The sequence below is a fragment of the Zonotrichia leucophrys genome, chromosome 1, assembly GCF_028769735.1.
Source record: "Zonotrichia leucophrys gambelii isolate GWCS_2022_RI chromosome 1, RI_Zleu_2.0, whole genome shotgun sequence".
Lineage (NCBI taxonomy): Eukaryota > Metazoa > Chordata > Aves > Passeriformes > Passerellidae > Zonotrichia > Zonotrichia leucophrys.
Window position 1 is genome coordinate 36499557 of NC_088169.1, and position 21951 is coordinate 36521507.

At 37.2% G+C, this 21951-nt stretch overlaps 1 protein-coding gene across 1 annotated transcript in view; it reads left to right on the forward strand.

The window, feature by feature from the left end:
- The window catches only part of NALF1 (NALCN channel auxiliary factor 1), a 441925-nt gene extending 420752 nt beyond the window's left edge, over nucleotides 1-21173 (forward strand). The window contains exons 2-3 of the mRNA XM_064711913.1: nucleotides 444-615; nucleotides 12562-21173. Of these exons, the coding sequence (XP_064567983.1) occupies nucleotides 444-615; nucleotides 12562-12857 (468 nt within the window). The 3' untranslated portion in view covers nucleotides 12858-21173. The remainder of the gene's footprint in view (nucleotides 1-443; nucleotides 616-12561) is intronic.
- The last annotated feature ends 778 nt before the right edge of the window (nucleotides 21174-21951 follow it).

Genomic DNA, 21951 nt, shown 5'->3' on the forward strand with positions numbered 1-21951 from the left:
GATGGTATAAAGACAGGCTTGGCCTGAGCCCAGCTTTCAACTCTTTCTTGCAGGCAGTTTTACAAATTTGTCCTTGTCCAGCTTCAAATGAGATTAGGATCTCACTTGGTGAGATTTGGTGGTGCAGGGACAGGGCTGTGTTCCATGCATGCACGTCTAATAAAAAGTCACATCTAAGAAACATACCTGTTTACAAACTAAGATAATAAAATCGCATAAGCCTAGTCCTAAATAACTGTTGCTTTAAAGTGACTTTGCTGGAGTTTTCATTTCTGAAGTGGGAGGACAGTCAAAAGTTAAGAGCATATTTTACCCAGGTGATATTCTCTCAAAATTTTCTTCCAAAAGCAGCATTAATGTAGGTGTGCAGTACAGTATGTTCTTCTAATAATGACAGTGCTATTGTCATCCATCTATATTTCTGGTTCTTCTCTTTTTTCCAGACTGTCTACAAAGCCTGGCTCTGTTCCCAGTATTTTGAAGTCACACAGTTTCACTGCAGCAACAGAATTCCTTGCAAGCAATACTGTTTGGAGGTTCAAACGAGGTGTCCCTTTATATTACCAGACAATGATGATGTCATCTATGGAGGACTATCAAGTTTCATCTGTACAGGTATAGTAGAGAAAAACCGATTTCACTTGTTTTCTTAAGTCTAAATGTCGTGGATTTAGCTCCAACTCTGAGACCCTAAAGGTATTCCACATCAGAAAGATTTCTTGGAGGTGCTAGGATTTGAGCTCAGATCTAGTAATGCACAGTTATGATATAGCCTGCCAGTCATCAGCTTTAAAAAACAAGATTTCTAGAAAAAAAAATTATTCTGCTTATTTTTTACATTTAATAATTTGGTGGAGGATTTATTTTACTTCATGTCATGCAATACTCAGAGGTTGCATGTCATGCAATATTCAGAAAAAAAAAGAGAAAAGGTGCATCCAGTTTTTAGCATATTCACATTTGTTTGCCTGCATTCTTATGCCAGATGAATCAAGAATCTGAAGCACAGCATTCAAAATTGTACAGCAGGTCTCAGAAAGTGTTTAAGAAAACATCGTTCACTAGTGAAGAAATTTAAGAACCTGTTGTTCACCTGTGAAGAACTTTTTTTGATTTTTGTTTGTTTTACTATTGAGTCTGGTTACATTTTATGAATATTTTTTAATTGTAAAAGATGTTGGTAATGTATATTTCAGGTACCACATATACTTTTTTCAGGAATGGATGGGCATTATCCACACAAAATTTTAGTTTATACCAATATCATCTTCAGACTTATGGTGCCTAGACTATCATCTGAGAATCTTGAAGATATTCAGGCAACTTATTCCCAGTAAATTCATATAAAACGAGTTTCAACTCATTAAATCATTTAACACCCTCGTCCAAATATCAGAAATTAAACTGTCTTCATCTCTTAATTAGGGCTCCACTGGAAATCTTGATAGTAAATAAGTTATCTAAGGTAAGCTACTTAAAACTAGAATCAATTATAAGAATCTATAAATGTTATATACCATCCTAGATGCAGGCATAAGGATTATGGCAATTCACTTCACCTTGTACCCTGTGTTTAGATTCAAGGTGATTTTGGTAGCAAGCCATTTACTGGATTTTTTTTTTCCCTTGGAAATTAAACTTATTGCACAAAAACAAGCAATATCCATCCATATACAAAAGAAAATATAACAAAAAGTGAGCTGAGTTACAATTTTGACTCATCAATACAGTTCTTAGCACTTCAATGCATTTTTTAAAAATTAGTAACCTTCCAATATGTATATGCAGTAAGCAAATGAGTATTATTTTCCAGTCTAAGGTAGTATAGTAGAAGTGAGAGACTTAGGGAAATTTTATTTACCACAAGTACACAATCTATATGTATGTTCACATATATGCATGTGTACACACACATGTACACAATGGCAAGAAACCAAACCAACAGCAAAATCATCTTGGCATGTATTTCATAAAATCTGTCAGGAAATACGCATCCGTCTCTTCATTTTCCTAGTATAACTCATAATCCAAATTCCTTCCTAAAACAAACAAAATAGATGATTTTGAAAAGATTACTGACATCTCCTAGTCTGGGATGGAAAAGCAGCTTTAGGGGAAGATTAAACTCATTTTGTTGCAGGTATTATTAATGTGGGTGTGTACACATGAACTCTGTGACTAAGCTCTGCCTAGGGTCTTGGTGTAGCCAGTAGAGCTGAGAGCCATTTAACCCACCCTGAGCAGGCACCTCACCTGATGGGAGGACTTGCTCACATCACTGGCTGTGCTCTATTGCTGTAGCTGCTGTTAGACCAGGGTCTATTGCAGACACCAAAAATCAGGGTGACCTGAATCTCATCTCAGCTGTCCACTAACAAATATTTGGTTGAACTTTTTGTCCTCTCAAGCCCAATCCCAGCAGCCGCAGAGCAGAGCTTGTGTTCACAGACCCACAGGAGGCAGTGTGCTGACCCTAGAGAGTTGTGTGCAAGGCAAGATGTTGACGACAGGTATGAGGCAGCAATTCAAACTCTGTCTGGAATATGAACCCATTTTCACCCTTATTAAGCAGCAGCTCACTGTAAGAGTTCTTCCTGCCACTAAACAATGAAAAATTAGACTATAATCTGCTGCAGGAATAAAGAATTATACCTCTTTGCAGTTTAATGAAAACAGATTTATTTCATTCAAAGTACAGTGAGCTCAACAGCAGAAAAAAACACTCTAGCTCAGCATAGCTTGTGATAGATAACTTGAAATCCTTTCAAAAAAAAAAATCAGCTCAGAGAAGGTCACCCATGTCTCGAGAGACATTTCCTACTGCAATTTTTGTGTTTCCGTCTCGTACAGACCTTCTGAGAAATCTAGTTATTGATCTGTCTCTTCATTAAAAAAACACAAAAGAGTAAGGTAAAGGTATTCTTATTTAATATTTAGATGTCAAGTAACAAGAGAAGGTATACAAGGGATAGCTGATTTTATTTGGTGCTGGCTACAGCCCAGAGCTCAGGATGAACACAAAAACATTGCCTGTAATTTTCTAATTGCAGACAGGTAGAGGCTGGTGTGGCCCCATACCCCATGCTGGGAGGTGCCCTGGCAGTGGGAGCTGCCACCTCCCCTTTCAATCCTGTCCTACCACAGCAGTAAGTCAGAGCACAGAGATCTGCTGGAGATGAGTGCATGCCAGCACTGGTGGACAACAGGGAATCCACAAATTTTATTTTTTTTTCTTTCAGGCCAGGATTTTTTTGTGATGTTGGGGCCTGACAAAAAAAAAAAAAAAACCTGGAGGCTGTAAAAGAATATAATAACAAGGGCTTTACCCTCCTGTGGAAGGTCCTCATGATGAGAAAACAGCATAGAACTGGCTATTTTTCCCCAATAAATACTGCAGATATTGTTATATTTGTAATTAAGTTTAAAACAAAATAAAGTGTGGTTTATAATATGGATTAATAACAAGTCATTGGAAATTCCTGAAGACTTCATATAGTAAGTAACAAGTATTCTAACCTGAGAATGTCTAACTTGATCACCTCCAAAAAAGCATATAATAGGAAAGGGAGAAGGCATGCTACCCTCATTTTGCATCACCAGAACTCATCTTTTGTAGAAACGCATTTGAGGATGTGGAACAACTGCAGTGCAAGAGAAAGTGCTTGAGAGATTAATCAAGACAATCAGAATCACAGTGTGGTTCTGATTGTGGAAATATGCAGTTAGGCAGAAAGAATGTAGTGTTCCCTTCCTGCCCACTTTCTTCCAGGACATAGAAGGAAAAAAGTTGATCCTTCCATCAGGTGCTGTGCTGTAACCTGCTGGTTTTCAGATTCATTAAAACTGGATGATTACTTTCAGTTTAGACCTTTGGAGTTCATATCCATACGAATAAAGTTTCCAGTGGTTTCATCCAATGTTTCTTTTTTACAGCTCAGCTGTCTAGAACTGTCCATGCAAACCAAAGTCTCATTTGAGGGAGATAACAATAGTTTTCAGGTGTACATGGAAAATTACAGTGAATTACTCCCATGCAAAATTCCAGGTCAAGGTTTTTACCTGTAACTTCTAAGAAAAGAGTGTTCATTCCAGCAGGGTTGTTTTATATTGTAAATGTAGTCATCTCTTCTTTAACTGAATGGGCTACAGCACCATAGTACCCTATGCCAACCACTGATGCACATTTGGTCTACAAAATTAGACTAGAGATAGAGTGGGGGAAAATCCCTTCAGAGGCATTTAGGGTTGACTTGAGATAGGTACTCAGTACCAGCCACTTCATTGTACAGATCTTCTCATATTCCCAAAAATTACTTGCTAATTGTCATGGTTTGACCAGGAAGGAGTGGGAATTCTGGGAAGCTGTGGTCAAACCAATGAAGGTTTTGGGTTTCATACTGACACCTGGTGTAGCCAGTGGGGTTTGGACACACCTCCGAGAATACACAGGGGTTAAAAGCAAGGCACTGCCCTTGGCACTTCCTCTTTTGGACATCGCGGCGAAGAGTTCAGATCTCTCTCCCCCGCCCAGCCTGTTGCTGCTGGGCGGGGGAGGAGCCGCCATGCGGTAGGCCTGGGGCCTGGACAGAGGTGGGGGTTGAGGGGGCTTCGAGGATGGAAGGGTGGAAGGTCCCAGAGAGTCAGCCCTCGGGCAGCCCCCCCCCCCCAGGAGAGCAGCCAGCGAGAAGGGGGAGGAAGACTGCCCGGCCGGAGCGGCAGCGTGTGGGCAGCGTGCGTGGGAGTCGCTCCGGGACCGACAGCAGAGACTGAAAACTTTTAACCCTTTCTTGCATGATTGGGGCCTTGCAAAAATGCTAATCCTCCTCGAAGCTGAATAAGAAGGGAGATGAGAGATGAGATGAGACAAGGACTTTGGCCCGAAGATTGTGGAGATGATTGGATGGGGAGAGATGATTTGGAGTGGCCTTTTGGCTGGACTTTTTCTTGTAGCCATGGACTCAGTTGTTCCTGTGACACAGACTGCATTTAGGGGGAGGCAGTGCCTCAAAACCAGGAGGGTTCATTCGTGAGGACCCCCCGGCCCCAGGGGGTTGGAAAAATATGGGGAGACAGATGTCCCAAAAGCAGAGACTGTGCCTTTTTGGAGTGAGACAAGGCATCCTTGAAAGACCACCCTAAAAGCAGCTCTGGCCATGTCTCGGTGGTGAGAGCACTGGGCATGGAAGGAACATGTCACAAGCGGCAAAGGGACTTTTTTTTTCCCCGGGCGGTGCCGAAGTGACAAGGAAGCATCCGAGGTTTCAGTGTGTTTCCAGGAGAAGCCTATGGAACAAGAAGGACTCCTTTCCTCTTCATGAACTGCAGTTTGAGTATACTAAAGTGTCGTGCCGGGCTGGGCAGTTGGTGTTTTTGAGAGAATGTATTGGATTAGGAAAGTCAGGGAGTGGGGAGGAGGAAAAGTGGTTTTTGTAAGGTTTTCAATTTTTTTTTCTTTTCCTTATAGTCTTTCCCTATTTTTCCTGTAGTTTTAAGTAATAAAGTGTTCTTTATATTTAAGTTAGAGCCTGTTTTGCTTATTCCTGGTCACATCTCACAGCAGACACCAAAGTGAAGCATTTTCATGGGGAGCACTGGCTCTGTGCCAGGCTCAAACCATGACACTAATACAGCCTGTTCTGACTGTTTGGAGAAATTGCTGTCCACGTGCCAAGTCTGGACCAATTTAGAGTGCAGACTTAGGGCTAATTGTGTCTTAAGGGCTTTCCTTGAAATGACCATGACTTATGGTCCCTTTGAGCCCTGTGGCATAACAGGGCCATCACCCAGCATCAAGTCTCAGGCCAGAAACCCCAGCCACATACTCACTCTCTTTATCTGTACAATAGATGTCATGGCATTTAATGGAAAAGGAGAGTTCTTCTTTGAAGGAAAGGAAGGGAATGTAGTGAGCAGCAATAAGGCAGAGATATGTTGCATCAACTTCTTCCAAAATTAGTATGGCATTCTTTAGTACTTCCTAAGAGCAGTGCCATCAGAACTAGTCTTCTGCCATCAAGAGGAGAATCAAATTTGTCTAGTCAGTGTTGAACAGACTTGTGATGCTTTTCAGAAAGTGTTGAACAGACTTCTGATACTTACTCCTACAGAAGAAGAAAGTAAAGGGAGAGAAGAGGTAAGTAGACAGGTGATTCAGGTACTTTAAATCACTGATATCTTTCAGTTCGTATTAATTTAGACTCCTAATTTTATGTGTTCTGATTAACCTCTCAGTTGTTTGGAACACAATGTGAACCAATTTTTGGCAAATAACAGTAACAAATGTTTATGTGATTCATGCAAAGTAACACTTACATGGAAACTCTACCTCCTTTAAAGAATTCACTGGAAATAACACTGTCAGTCATGCTTCATAGCACACAACAATGTTTCTAAAGACATAGTGAGAATTATTACAGAGAATTCTCATCAATCTGTAGAAGTTTGATGACTAGCAAAGCTCAGCAAAAGTATTAGAAGAAATTCTGTAAACTGCAGCTTCCTCTCAAGGGGCAGATGTGTGACTGGGTTTCACCAAGAGGTTTGGCTATAGTGTGTCTCCTCCAAACAGATGCCCTAATTTCAGTGAAATTTGAAAAGCAATTTCCTTGAGAAAACGTGGTATATAGAAAGTAATACAATCTATCTATTTCATAGAACAATTCAAGAAGAGAAAATCACTCTGAATTCACCCTGCTTTATGTTGTTCTTGGCAAATTCAAAAACCCTATATATTTGATCCAAATTCTTTCTCTAAAAATATCTTATCTTATAATAATGAGCATTTACCTCCTGTCTGCACCTCTTAATAGGTCCTAAAATATCAAAATATTAAGCTAACACAGACAGCAAGGATAAATCCCTTTTATATTTGATAAGTATGGTTTAAATCATTACTAGCCATGGATCTGCTTACTGGGAAAATTTGACATGGTTTTTTCAGCAAAATCTATCAACTAAATAGCTCATCTTTTTGAGTCTAGTGTTCTTCTAGTCTTGAGAATTGTGGCTTTCCCATGATTGAGATCCCATGTCATGATAGATTCAGTAGCAGTAAATATTCGTCTCCTATAATAATGACTCAGACAATTTACTTATTGATATCTCTAAAGTTTCTATGGTGACACAGCCCTTAGATATGTATAACCCTCTCCTATCATATCACAATAATACATCCTTTTGGTCAAAGATTCTACATATAGAAGCAAAACTGGAGAGGGACTTGAGAAAGACAAATGCTTTCTAGAAGCAAGGTTTCCTGTACCTCAAAAGTGTAGAGATAAAAATCTTCATTATATAGTTTTGAGAGTCAGCTGTTTACTCATCTTTCTGACTTGCAGCAGCTCAGTTTTAGAGGGGTAACACTGATTTACACCAGCAGCAGGAAATTAGTCCTATGCATAATTTAGGGAAGATATACATATATAATGAAGAAACACAATGAATTCTTGTTGGGCATGGGCACATACACATAAGAAAATGTTCATGAGTCGACTATCTGAAATAATAATCAACATATAGTGATAAAAATTTCTTAAAACACAACACTACATATCTCCAACGCAGATATTTGAGACAATTGGGATTGAGTAATAGAAGTTAACCTTTCAAAAGAGCTGAACAGTCTTAATCGCCAGTTTAAGAATAATCTGTTTGAATAAGAATAATTCATTTATCTTCAGTATTCTTCTACACAAAATTTTGTTTCATTTTTTTGTAATGTGAAAGGTATAAAATACATCTAATCATCATGATGTGTCACAGACACAGCAATTTAGAAATTAAGACCATCTGGATAAGATCAAAAAGTTCTGGCTTCCAGATCAGTTGTACGAAAGCGGTGAAATCTAGTCATATAATATCTAATGTGTCTCTTCACTTCCACAGTTGGAAAATGTTAATACTGAAATCTCAGAAGTAATTCCTCAGAAACAGAAATGTCATGCAGAGTGCTGGCATTCACTGATACAATGATGTCAGTGTTGGATGGATCAGTCTTGGCAGACACTATTTACTTTGAGTTTCACAATAAAATGGAGTATTCAAAACTTCTGGTGTACTACATCCACTCATCTTGTTTCAAGGTCTTTTCTTCAAGCACAAGAAGCTTCATATACCTCTCAAAAATAATCAGGAATCTATGTGAAAAATGAACACAGGTTAGGGTTCTACAGAAAGCAAGAGGAAAAAGCATAACATATCATAAGATCTGATTTGTTTCTGTGGCTTCCCAAATACTTTTCCAGCAATGACAACACATATATCAACCAGACTAGTTTCCCATGGTGCAGAATATTATGGCTCCATAACTCTTTATCTACAAATAAACCAAGAAGCCAAGTCAGACCACCTGCTGCAGATTCAAATTCAGCCACAAGTGTCACACATCCTGACAGTGCTGAGGAGAGTCTTAGGAATGCAACCACTGCTTTTGCGGGCTGTTTGCTGCAACTGCTCAGGCAGAAACCACAGCAGTCTCTGAGTTGGATGGTGTTCTAGCTGACCAGCAGACCATGTCTTTGTGATTTCAATTTTTGTGTAAGAACTTTTTGTTGGCTTTGCTGCTTTTCCCCCAAGGCACATTCTATAAAGTGAATATGGTATTCATGCTGTCACTCCTTTTTCTTTCAGTCTGATTCAGCTAGACAGGACTTACAGGATTTCTCTCTCATGTCTCCATTAACAATATCAGTGGAACCAGTAACCTTAATACTTGCATCAGCATTAGTAACACACAGTCCCTACAGATGTAACTTCTGTGCTGATCACCAAAATGTTATTTTCATGTGGAAAAAAACCTATGTGATTACAAAGAAAAGAGAGAGCTTTTGCATGACCTTTGTGAGTGATAGTGTATCTGTCTGGAGGATGATTTGAAATCAAAAAGTCTCTTGGCAAATTCTAAATCCTTGATTATAATAAAGGTCCAAGTACCTCCGTATGGACTAAGTTTTCTATTGGTGGAATATAGCTGAGTGCTGGGAAAAGCTGGCTAATGAAGACACAGAACTAAGAATTTTAAGTGAAAAGCACTTAAAAAAAAATTAAGTCAAGCCAGTGACAAGTGACCGATCAGCCTCAGAAATAGAGTTACCAAACATCCAATTAATATAAAATAAAGATGTCTACAAACAACTATAAAGACAAGTGAGGAAGGGGGAAGCCTTGATAATTTGATGGGTACAGATATCAATACCTATGTATTTAATATTTAAACAAAAATAGAAGTCAAACAAAAGGGAGAGAAGCAAATGCACAGGCAGTGGAAGCAAGGACAGGTAACCCTGGAAAAGCATAGAGATGAAATCAGATTATGTAGGGATAGGGCAAGGAAGGTCAAGAGGAAGCTGGAACTGAACTTGTAAAGGCATGCAAAAAATGAATAAAAAGGGATTCTATACATATATTAACAAGGAAAGGAAGGCCAAAGAAGGCATATCCCCATAAACATTGTTGGAAAACTCAACAATGGGTGAGGAAGAGTCTGAGGTACTCAACAACAGTTTTGTCTCAGTCTTGAATGGCAATCTCTCTTCCTATATATTTTAACTGGACTGACAGCAGGATGTGGACTGGATCTAAAGCCCCTCCTAAGTAAAGATCAGGTTCACACTCTCCTGAGGAACATGAACGCACACAAGTCTGTGAGACCAAGGAGTTACATCACCAGAGACCCAAGGAAATTGGCTGATGTAGTTGCTAGGCCACACTCCATGATATTTGAAAAGTCATAGCAATCAAGTTCCAGGTGACTGAAACACAGGCAACATTGAACCCATCTTTAAAAAGGGCAAGAATTAATAGGTCAAGGAAGAGGCTGGGAACTACAAAGCTGTCAGACTCACCACTGTGGCTGGAAAGATCATGGAACTGATCCTGTGCTAGAAGCTGTGCCAAGGCACATGGAGAACAGGGAGGTGGTTTGAGACAGTCAATATGGCTTCAGCGAGAGCTAGTCTTGCCTGACCAAGACCAAGACCTAAGTTATCTAATATATTTCTCAATGAAGAGATCAAGTTCCCTCTTTGTAAATTTGCAGATGAGTGGAGTGGTTGACACTGAAGGATGGGATGCCATCCAGAGGGACCTAGGCAAGCTTCTTTACTGTGAGGGTGGTGAGGAACTAAACCAGGCTGCCTAGAGAAGCTGTGGAGTCCACATCCCTGGAAGTGTTCAAGGCCAAGTTGGGTGGGACTTTGAGAAACCTGGTGAAAGATGTCCCTGCACACAGCAGAGAAGTTGAAACTAGATGATCTTTAATGTGCCCTCCAACCTAAGCCATTCTATGATTCTAATAATATTTTGATAAAAGAACAAACTGGGTTTTCCTCCTTGATTTTCCAAGGAGATGTAGCCAGATTACCTGGATTTCTAGTTAAGTCACACATTTGCAAACCTCTGACTTAGCAGATGGACTAATTAGATCCAAAGGGCTAAAAGCTTATATTTGTGGCTACAAACAAGTATGTGGTGAAGAACACGTATTGTGTTCAGTACAAAAGGTTTTACTGAATTTATCTAAATCTTCTACACTGTCATATACTATAGAGGCTCTGTAGTTAATTGTTTATTTAATATGTAACTGCAAATTCAAAACCTAAATTGAATTGCTGAATTGAAATAAAGAGGAAATGCAATTTTACATTAAGGAACATGTTCAATTTATCTTTGAATATAGAGCTGTCATCAATTTATTTATAATTCAGTAAGTGCATATGAGCTATTTAAACACCTTTTGATTGCCAACTTATATACATAGCTTTGATTTCAATGGAAGTCTGGGTTTTCCAGTAACAAGAAAGGCAGAAAACGTAGTTTGAAAAGTAAACAAGCCTCAGTGGGATCAAAGCATTAACCATTCTCTGTGTCTCTTCAATTACTACTAATCGTTTGAGCTGCTGCAGTTCACAGAACAAATCATAATTCCCTGCTTTGGGAGGCATTGCCTGTATGTGGCAATGTTTAAAAACAGACTTATGCACAAAAGATGGGTCTCAGAAAAAAGACTGTTTTATTATACGTTCAATGAACAGTTGTCCAGAAGTTCCCAAACACAATAGAATTTATTTTATTAAAAGTGATTCTTTCAGCGATAATCTAGAGTAAGAATAAATTATTTTCAACCTTTGTAATGCTGCACTAAGTTTCTGACTGCAGAAATGGAAAAATTGGTCAGGTTTAGCATAGGATAAACACTGAATTTACAGAACATGAAACAAGTTGCTTTCCTTCCTGTATCTTTAAAAATTTGGTTAAATCCACAAACAAATGCAACTTTATTTGGACTCAGATATAGCTTAGCAGAAAATTGTGTCAGCTATGTAAAACCTAGGCACCTTAAGATTCTTAGCATACCTAACACATTTTTTGTTTATGGAAGTAGGAACCAAAGCATTCAGGTTTATCATATTTTGAGGTATACTGCTTTTCTTTACAGGTTATTCGCAAAGTGCAAGAAATCTGATGCCTGGACCTCAGAATGTTACACCTTAATTTCCTTTTTGAAAGTAATATTGTTGTTGTGATATTTTGGAGAAAATGTAATTATTGTTCTAAAAAATAAAGTTGCTTGCAAAATCACTATCCTAATATTTCATCCCAGATAGATTTTTTTTTCCTGGAAAAACCTAGTTCTACCACAGAGTATATTATTTACTGCAGAGGTCAGTTTAAAAAGAGAAAAAGGTGTTTGTCCATTGTGTTAGACATTCTTGCATTTGAACACTAATTAAATAGCCAAATTTGTTCATTTTAATTTATCAGAGGAAAAGGTGTGTGAGAAGCAAAGAGAACACTCTGGTTATGTTAATCTGCTGTATAGTAATGCAGACAACACTGAGAATTTCCAAAAAGATACAGCTCCTCTTAGTGTTCAAAAAGTCATAATCAGATCATTTGAACTCAGTAAAATTCAAAGGCAAAAATGGCCTATCTGTATAATTGAAAACTTAATTGTGTGGCAAGGACAGATTTTTTTTCACCTCTGGGATATGTTGAAGACAATATCTACCTGGAAGAACTCAGATGAGCTAGGATAAACAAATAGGTTCTGAACAGCTCTGTTTGGAAGTTGTTCCTGCGATACAGCCTAATTTACACAGGTTTGAAAATTAAAATAGCCAATATCATCAGTGCATCATTATTTGTTATTTAATGTCTATCTTTATGTGGTCACATACTGAAAGAAGAATTTTAAAGTCCAAATTTTGTGGAAACATCTGGGTTAATTAGTTCTTACTTCATCATTGTTTGTTACTTCCCAAGAAGGAAGAATTAAAATACCCTTATCATTCAAACATCAATTGCTTTTTAATGTTGCTTCTTTACGCAATCATACTCAGTGTCATACTTTTGCTGAATGACCTTTTGATGCTGCTTCCTGTTGGATGATGCATATTCCTTCAACGTCTATAATTATACAGAATTACAGGACTTCTGAGGGCCTCAGTCTCACCCAAAGACATGGATTCGACAGATTAGATAAATGTCAGCTGTTCCTTCAAGCTACTACTTCTGCCAAATCTTGTGCCTGGTATTTATTTTTCTTTTGTGTTTACCCTACAGGGCTCTATGAAAACTATCCAACCAATGCAGAACCAGAATGCTGTGATGTCAGATGGGGACTATTATCAGATCATCAACCCAAAGGGACTATAAAAACAAGTGGCTCAACAATGTGTCACAGGACATCGCTCACAGTTTCATCAGCATCAAGACTGTGTAACAGCAGACTTAAACTGTGTGTTCTTGTATTAATTCTCTTACATACAGTACTTACAATCTCAGCAGCACAGAACTCAACAGGACTGGGCTTTGGAAGCATAACAACTTTGGAAGATAATTCAACCAATGAGGAATAAAAGAAAGGATTCATCTTACATGATAGAAACACAACAGGCCCAAATTACTACAGTCAAAAATAGCAAGGACTGAGTGCTTTACCCTCAGAGCTCTTCTTGAATGACCTTTTGGGTAAAATGAAAAGAATGGGCCGCTACCTAAACAACGAGGACACACAAATGCAGCTTTTTATTGACTAAAAAGCTGTTTGGTGACTTAACTTTCTCACACCATTTTATACACTGTGTTTTAATGTTTGGAGTTTTTTTTTTGTTTGTTTGTTTTTTGCACTTGTTAATACAGGATTTTATTTTTGGGACAGTTTCTCAAAGCTAAATTAAGTCTTTTCTCTGTCAATATATTTCTAGTCATTGTGTGTGTTCATCTGATAGTTCTGTCTTTTATGTCCTGTCAGTTTCTATTAGAGGAATGACTGCTATGATTTCATGACATAGCAAAAAAAAAAAAAAAAAAAAAAAAAGGAAAAAAAACAGGAAAAAAAAGGAAAAAAAACAGGAAAAAACCAAACAAACCAAAAAAACCCAAAAAAGCCCACAAAACACCCCAACAAAAACCCAAAAAAAGAACAACAAAACAAAATTTAACCAAAAAAGAGAAAAGAATAAGAAACAGAAAAGAAAAAAAAGCAACCACAAAAAGAACCCCAAACAAACCTTACTGTCCTCTTATCCATGGGAACCATTCATCTCCTTTCCCTTTCCCATCTACCGTCACAGACAACATACATTTGCTTCTGTCTGTGTAATCACAATGAATGGGTACACAATTCCAGTGTGCCTCTGCCACTGTTGCACAAAACAGTTGACTGAGCAAACCCAAAAGGAGCATGAAGGGGGTTCCTTTTAGCTGAACAAACAAGTGCTCTCCTTACAAGGTGGGATCGGACAGTTAAAAAGTATAAAGAAATATATAACAAACTGTTGCTCCAATACCCGTTTTGAAGAAGTCCAGTCCTTTCTCACTGGTCAGTTGAACAGGAGCAGCCTTTTCCAGATATGTTAAGTAAAACCAGTTATGCTCAGCAAGTTGAATAGTTGGGAAGCCTTCATATTGGAGGTGAAGGATTGACATTCATTGTGAATCACGTTTTGAGTTCTCCTGCTGTCGCATAGCCAGCAGATTTCCACAGAAAATGGGAGCCAAGAACTTCCAAATTTCAACTCTTTTTTTTTTCACAACTGAATTACACTAGAAGTCTATTAACATCTACAATACAAATTATCTCCTTGGTTTGATTCCATTGTTTTTCTATTACCTACATGTTGTTGAAAGTAACTAGTTTATTAAGGATGCACAAGAATGTGTTAGCACAGATAAAGAAACTATTTTTTTTTAAATATATAGGACAACCGTTTTCATAAATGTGCAATAAAAACAGTAAATATATACTAGGATATGAGTAGTCAAGAGAAAAGATTGTAATATGCTGGTTTTTCATTGTTCGGGGTGGTTTTGAATTTGTTTACTTTTATTTTTTGTGGGAACATTTCACCTGCTGAGTGTACGAGAACTTGCTTTTTAAAAAGGCTTTTTAGAGTTTACAGTAGAATCAATGGAAGGAAAAGTTAATAAGGGCTGTTTTTAAAAACTTTACATTCCTTCCTATTCTCTAACTACACTTGGGAAGTGCACTTTAGAGATGTTTTCTGTGTAGCTGGGAAATGAAGGAAAACTATAGAAAATGTTCTCTTAGGAAATAAAATATAGTTACCTACTTTCTAGCTATGAAGTACCCCTTGATAAATATTAATGTTGTAAGAACATTTAATCACTGGTGCATAATGCGTTTTTGTATACAATTTACGGTCTGTTAAATTCTGGAGAAAAACAAAAAGAAGATAACCATGCTGCTTAAGCGGTTCAAGATGCACATGTTAAGCTGCGAAGCTCAAACATTTTGCAAGAGTATTTGTTTTGATAGTGTTTTGCTACAACCTGGACTGAGGAGCCTAAAACGATCTGTGCAAATACGACAACAACTAAAAGCACCAGCTAATGCAAAATTCTTCAGCACTGGTTTGTTTCTATAATTCCTCCCTTCCCTTCCTTGCACATGCTATATTTTGTTCAATAAAACATGGTGCTTTTTTATTTATTTTCTTTTCTTTTAGAGGCACATGTATTAATTACAGTAAATTGATGCAAAGTTGGGGGAAATGTAGAAATGCAAAAGAAAAAGCCTTAACTAATGGTAGAATGTAGACTTTTGAAGGACAGACATGTTACTGAAAAGTTATGGAGCAATAACTGGGCAGTGCTCTGGTACTGTACAACAGCTGATAAGTCACACTACTGAGAAAGCTCTTACTAGGTGAGCTCTTGTTCAACTGACCTCTTAATTCTAGTAAGTGTACATGGTCAGTAAACAGTTTGTTATAACCTTTATCTACCTCTGCTGTGCAAAGGCCATCCAACATCCATTCCTGTGATGTTCCTCATGGTTTTTTGTTCACACCATTAATCACTGTCATCTATTTTTACACTGTACCAATACAGTACCTAGTCTGGTTCATCTCGATTGAATTGGCACCTGAAGAAGAGTTTTTATTATTTCTCTTTTGCCTCATGATGAATTAATGTCGAGATCTATCTTTAAAGTATTTTATTTCTTCTTTTCTGCTCTTTTTCATTCTTCATCCCTTACTTTTCTATAAAAATGTCTTCAAGTGGTGTCAGTGAAAAATGACTCTTCCACTGCTTGGCTACACTCAGTCACGTGTCATACAATATGAGAGAGACAGGAGGAAAAACAGTGACAACAACATCACATACATAATGTAGCCTAATTAAACTTGGGGAAAATGAAGCAGAAAACAATTACAGACTTTCAATTACAAATACAAGATGTAATAAATTCACCCCCCTCTCCCTACCTGGAGTTAGTGCCTGCAGTTCAATGGTCTGTGAATTTTCTCTGTCATCTTTTTGAGGTCTGTTTCTTTAATTTCTGAAACAAAGAGTCATGTTGCAGTTGAATACTGCTGGGGTATCTGTTGCCATTTTCACTCTAGCAGTGTGGTAAGAAGCTTCTCTTGGTGGTACCTGGGACATCAGGAGTAGACAAAGACTCTTCTATGAAGTTAAGCAACATGTAATCATGTATGATGCAAAATTCCATCCCATCCATTCTTCATTCGTAATAGTTTTCCTGGCACAAACTTAAGCATGCTTGATATTGTGCACATATTACTTTTTTTCAGAATAAATTTGCATCTTGCCACTGCTATAACTGCCATCTTGTTCCATTTCTCCTTGTACTGTATGCCTAATACATACATGATAAAGAGCTGGCTTAACAAAGAAGTAACACTAAAATCTTACTGCAAATGACTGAAGAGAAGAAAAAGTAAAAAAAGAATATTTATTTTATGATCATATGGAGGAAATTAATTTCCCATGTCTTTTATCGTCTTATTTTCTGCAATAGGGAAAATGCAGATTTTGTGCAATATGTTAATACTGCTAAGCCAAATGTCATATAACATAACCAGAGCTATATGTTATTCCTTATTGCGTTTGCATTCAGTAATACAGTATATTGTTGCTTTCCTTTCATTAAAGAGACAGTATCTTTTTTCTTTTTTTTTTTTTTTAATATAGCAGGTGAAGGCTGTTGTTCTACACACCATAATTTAAAGACAAAAAAACCCAACAAAATGTTAGGATGAAGTTTTAGTTCTATAAATGATGAAACCAAGCCATCAGCTGCCAAAGAATCTGTTGAACAGTAGTTACAAACAAAACAAAGATATTTCTCCTTGAGAGATAAAAATAATTTTATTCTGCATGATTAAAGAAGAAAGAGTAAAAGAATGAGAGATGCACTTCAAAGAGCAGAGAGAGCAGGTGTCATCTGATACACATTGTGACTCTCAGCTTCTATAGTTATACTCTTCTATGAAAGAGTGAGGGACAAAGCATTGTCTTCTGCTCTCTGTATTTATGATAATGAATGTCCTTTTTGCAAGCGTTTCCTGTCTGCACAGAAGATACCTGCCTACCATGAGAGCTGAAGGTAGCACATGCACACCAATTTCACACCAGTGAAAACTCTTGAGTGACTATACAAAGCACAAGCAAAACTCATTTGTGGAGTAGACCCAGTTTTTAGGAAAATTCAAGATACATGTGAAAGGTAACCTAAGCAAGGGGTCTGTGAAGGTGCCTGGTCCTTACTTCAGCTTTCACAGTATGTGCTATCAGTGCCACAGCCCCATGATAAGCCCTGCTCAGGCAGGCTTCCAGCTGGGCTCAGAGTCATGCTGGCTTCAGTGAGCCCTGGTACAGGTAAAGGCATGCACCCACAAAATTCCATGGTAGCACTTAAGTCTCAATTTTCTATCCCATAATCTTTACTCAGGAATTGTTCATGGGCATAGTGCATAAGCAGAAGATCTCTGGGTTCAGCCCTAGCCAAGTCTTGACAAGAGACTGGCGATAACATATTAATGGTGAATGGTCCTTTTTTTATTATTACTGTCTACTCATATTAGTTTGGTGAAGGAGTGACTTCCAAATTTAACTACAAGTATGGAGGACAAAATACCAGAAACTTTGTGTAGAAGAAATTAAATAGCTTTTTGAGGTAAAAAGAGACTTTGTCATTTTTCAGCAGCTGACAGCAGTCTTTTAGAAAACCTTTGGAAAATAATATGTCTAGTTCTGAGTATGATAATTCTCATTAAAGCTAGATGTTTTTATGAGAAATAGGACTGGATCACAAACCATCTCAACTGAGGGATATAATTTGCCAATATTTCCTACAGCAACCCTGAGAAATTACATTATTGAACACCTCCATGTATCCAATACTAAACAGCATTTTTTCAAGTGTTAACAAGCTTGAGATAGGAAGGAAAAGGAGGGAGAGAGAACTATTGCCATTCTGAGGATAAAAAGTCTAGGCCGATTTAGAAAATCCATCCAAGAAACAGCTATAATTCTTCAAATACAATTGAGACTAAAAAATAAAGAAAAATATTTATATGTACTTGTAGATCTATATAGAAATAGACCTATATCAAAAAAGAGAGACAAAAATATATGTTCTCTACAATTATTACAAATACAGCATACTGTAGAACAAAAATGCCAAAGGATAAAACCTATAAAAAATAGAGCAAAATTGCTGTATTTATATTCCTTACTATGGAGTGTGAATTTCCAGGTAGAATTTCAGACGTAGAAATAGATTTTATAATAAAAAAGTAAATAATTTGGGCAAAAGGGACATGTTTGGCTATTCTTTCCACATACTGTCTCCTATGAGTTTAGTTATTTTTCTGAACTTCCCCTTGAAGTCGTAGACTTACACAGGAAGATCCCAGCACAGACCTCATCCCAGCAGTTCCAGCGGCTGTTGGGGACACAGGACATCTCAGTCATAAGTCCTAAGGGATAGTCTACACTCAAAGTGTTGCCTCTGCTTCAGCATTTCAGTCTCAGCTCTCCCTCTCTCACTGTGTTCATCTCTTGGACACACATGAAGTGACTCAGTTTCCTCTTCTGAGGAGCATGTGCTTGGCCTACTTGCACCTTCAGCCTCAGTCAGAGAGTCATTACAGAGACAGACGAAACACTACTGTGCTTTAAATGCAACATGTGCTCCGAGCACCCCAAACAGCTGAAACAGGATAAATGTAATAAGCATGCATTGGAACCAGCATGAGCAAGCCAGCTGCATACATTTCTAGATCTTTTTGCTATTTTCACACTGAGAACTATCTCGGCAGAAGGGTTTTATCAACCAGTCTTTGTCAAATCTCTCTGCAACAGTTAAGACACTCCTCCCAGCTGCCCCTCTTGTATGACTTTGCCAGGACTTATTGTCCATGGTAGGACAAGATAAAAGATGTCATGTCCCACCCCAGTGGAAAATGAAGGACACCTGGATGAAGACTAGAATGCCAGCTGGGACAACTGGCATAACAAAGACATACAAACCTTTCCATGGAGTCTTTAGCAGAGGGGAAATTGAAGACAGAAGAAGGGTACTTTCTGTCAAAGGGATAAATCAGGGAGCAGAGGGATTTATTTTCAGAGATCACTACATGATGTATTTCAACGTATTTTTAGTCAGGACAACATTGAGCATTGCAGCACCAAAATTTTATGTGTCTTATAAGTGGCTAATATGCAACTCTGAATTAATGTGGATGAAGCATAATACACAGTAGGATTTGATGATACAAACCAAGAATCTCCTGAGGAAGGTACTATCTAAGCAAGTGCTCTACGTAGAATGGGATAGCCCTATTTTACTCCTGCTCTCTTGGGGTCATTCTTAGAGCATCTAGGAAGTTCCTATGTCTGGAATTCACATTTCTGAAAGTTTTTTACTAGACAGGCTCCTCCACCAGCTTTTTTGCATGAAACGCAGTGTAGGATGAAGTGGCAACATGATACCATCTAGAACACAGTGAATGAGTTTTCTGTGAATGCAGATCAGTCCTTCTCTAATCAGCAGACTACTCTAATTAAATGAGAAAGAGAAACTAATTTTTTTCTTTTCTAGTGTTTCTGCAGTGGATGCAAATCACTGAACAAAAAATTGGTCTAGGACAAATGTAGAAATTCTGGTTACTACACACATATAGGAGAGAGATGTTTTCCTCCTCTGAGGAATGTTGATAGATTATCTGGTAGCATTATGTAATTTTGACAGTCTTCATTATAATTTCCACCGGGAATTCAAGTGTGCTCAGTTCCACTTGTTTTATTTGATGATGAAGGGCACCTAGCACTTTACAAGACCAAGTTCCCATGTGGCAGTGGCACTTAACAATTGTAAGCTGCTTTGCAGTTTTCTAAGAAAACTTTGAAAAAAGGCAGAGCAGCTACATAAGTTGGAAGATATCATAAGAAAATAGTCACTAGTTGTTGATAGTTTTGTAGAAAGACAGTAAAAACAAGGGCAAAAGAAAAAAGAATTGTCTTTCCCCTTTCTTTCCTCCACATTTCCCTTTCTCTGACCGTGTCACCAGTCTGAACTACGACATAATTTTGCCTTGGTAGCCCTCTGAAAAATTAAATGCATTTGATAAGAGGTAAAATTCTCCTATTTCATATTTCCTATACATGTAGAATAAGAAATAGAACAAAATAATGAAAACAAAACACAAAATATTTAATGAAATAAAAGTATTTTTTCATCTGCAGAGAGATGTTCCCACATCATTTCCTATTCATCATTAGTCCATAGGTCCACTGAATTCGATGGGACTCATGCTTTTCATTTAGATGGAACTAGGATTAATGCCATGGATCAAAATCTGCCAGTTTCAGAGCAAGTCTTTCCACTGACTTCGGGGAGGATTTGAAAAGTCCAAGGTCCCTTTGAGCACAGAAAAACTCACATGCATAAGATAAATAAACATGTGATCAGCTGAAAGATTGAAATGTTCCCAATGTTTGTCCAAGGGTTTGGTCAAATTAGCTGCAGCTCTATGCAAAAGTCATGTTGAGCCAAAGCTTTGAGCTTTGATTTGTTAGACCTTTCTTTTTCTGAACTCTAACAAGTTTCATTCAGGGTTTGAATATGCAAAAACTTACACAGGATTATAAATACAATGAGAGAGACTGAAAAAAAATTTATAATATTTTCACTCCCACAAGTGAAAATGAAATTTAAAAATTCTGATGTTTTGGGTTTTTTAAATTAACCCTAAACAACAATTTATTTATGTAGTTCTTTAGAAGCTGCTTGGTTTCACTTGTTTGTTTTCCTTTGTTTTGTTGAAAACCAGACTTTTGGCCTTTTAAAGATTCAGATTGAACTATGCAGCTACAAATTATATGTTTCTGTTAAAAGATTTGCAATTAGAATTATTCTACTCTTCTGTTCCTTCCAAATTGTATGACAGAAAGCTCATGTTAAAAATAGGTTTATCTGAGTGTGTTTAATCTTTGTTTCTTTTTTCTTTTCTTTGTTATTTGTTTTTATTTTCTTTCTTCAGAGTTAAGGACTGGATTTTATTTGAAATGGGCTAAACTGGCATCAGTGTTTTTTAACAATATGGAATGTCCTATGATTCTTAGCATTGAAAAGAGGGCTATGTGGTCCTGTCAGAAAAACAAAAGAAAAAAAAAACCTGTAAATTGTAATAATATATTAAATATTGTATTATTATAGCAACTTTAGTTAAGCAACTAATACTATCTTTAATTTTTTACAGAGAACTTTGATGAAATAATTTATTACAATGACTCACAGAAAAAACTTGTTTTCAAAATGACAGGAGAAACTGTTGAAGATTGTGAAAAAAATACTAACAATAATGCTCTACTAAGAATAAATTTAAAGATGCAAACAGTGAGTCTGACTTTTTGGGTCAGGGTTTTGTGACTGAAATTAAATCCAAGGTGTTGGGGGGAATAATTACTTTAAATAATGCTTAAATTTAAACAAATTTCTTTTAAAAAAAATATATAAAAAAAGACAAAACACTTATGTTCTGGCCTAGACTGCAGTTATCTATTTCAGAAATTGCCATAGACAAAAAATATAAAGATTGAGGTAATTTCCTCATATTCAACTGGTTTTCCAGGCTGTACTGTACAGCCCAGCAACAGTACTTTACAGCTGTTTAGCTCAGATCCCTTATGAAGGAAAAAAAATAGAATAAATGAAAAATAATATCCACAAAAGAAGAGCATTTAATTTTTAGAAGATGTATGTTAAATTTCAATGGTGCAGCATCTACAAAAACACAGATTCATTTACTACCTATGGGATATTTAATGGGGGTGTGACTTGGTGGTAAATACTTGTCCATCTGGTTGCACAAGGATCAGTTCTTCTCAAAAAAGATTTGCAACCAAACCACAGCTCAAAGAGGTGAGTTCAAAGATGTTTAGAAGTCAGATTTCTTATGTTTTAGGAACTATTTTGGGTAACAGTAAATGATAGCAACCAGTCTGTGGAAATTAGTGCTGATCCTCATAATAACATGAATAAAAATTCAAGAAATCCAGTTTACAGTACTGGAACAAATCAAAGATGAAAATAAAAAGTCATTTGTAACAATCTGAGCTGTAAATATGGTGAGGAAATAAACCAGAAACCTCACAGTTTCCTCAGAGACGTGTAACTTA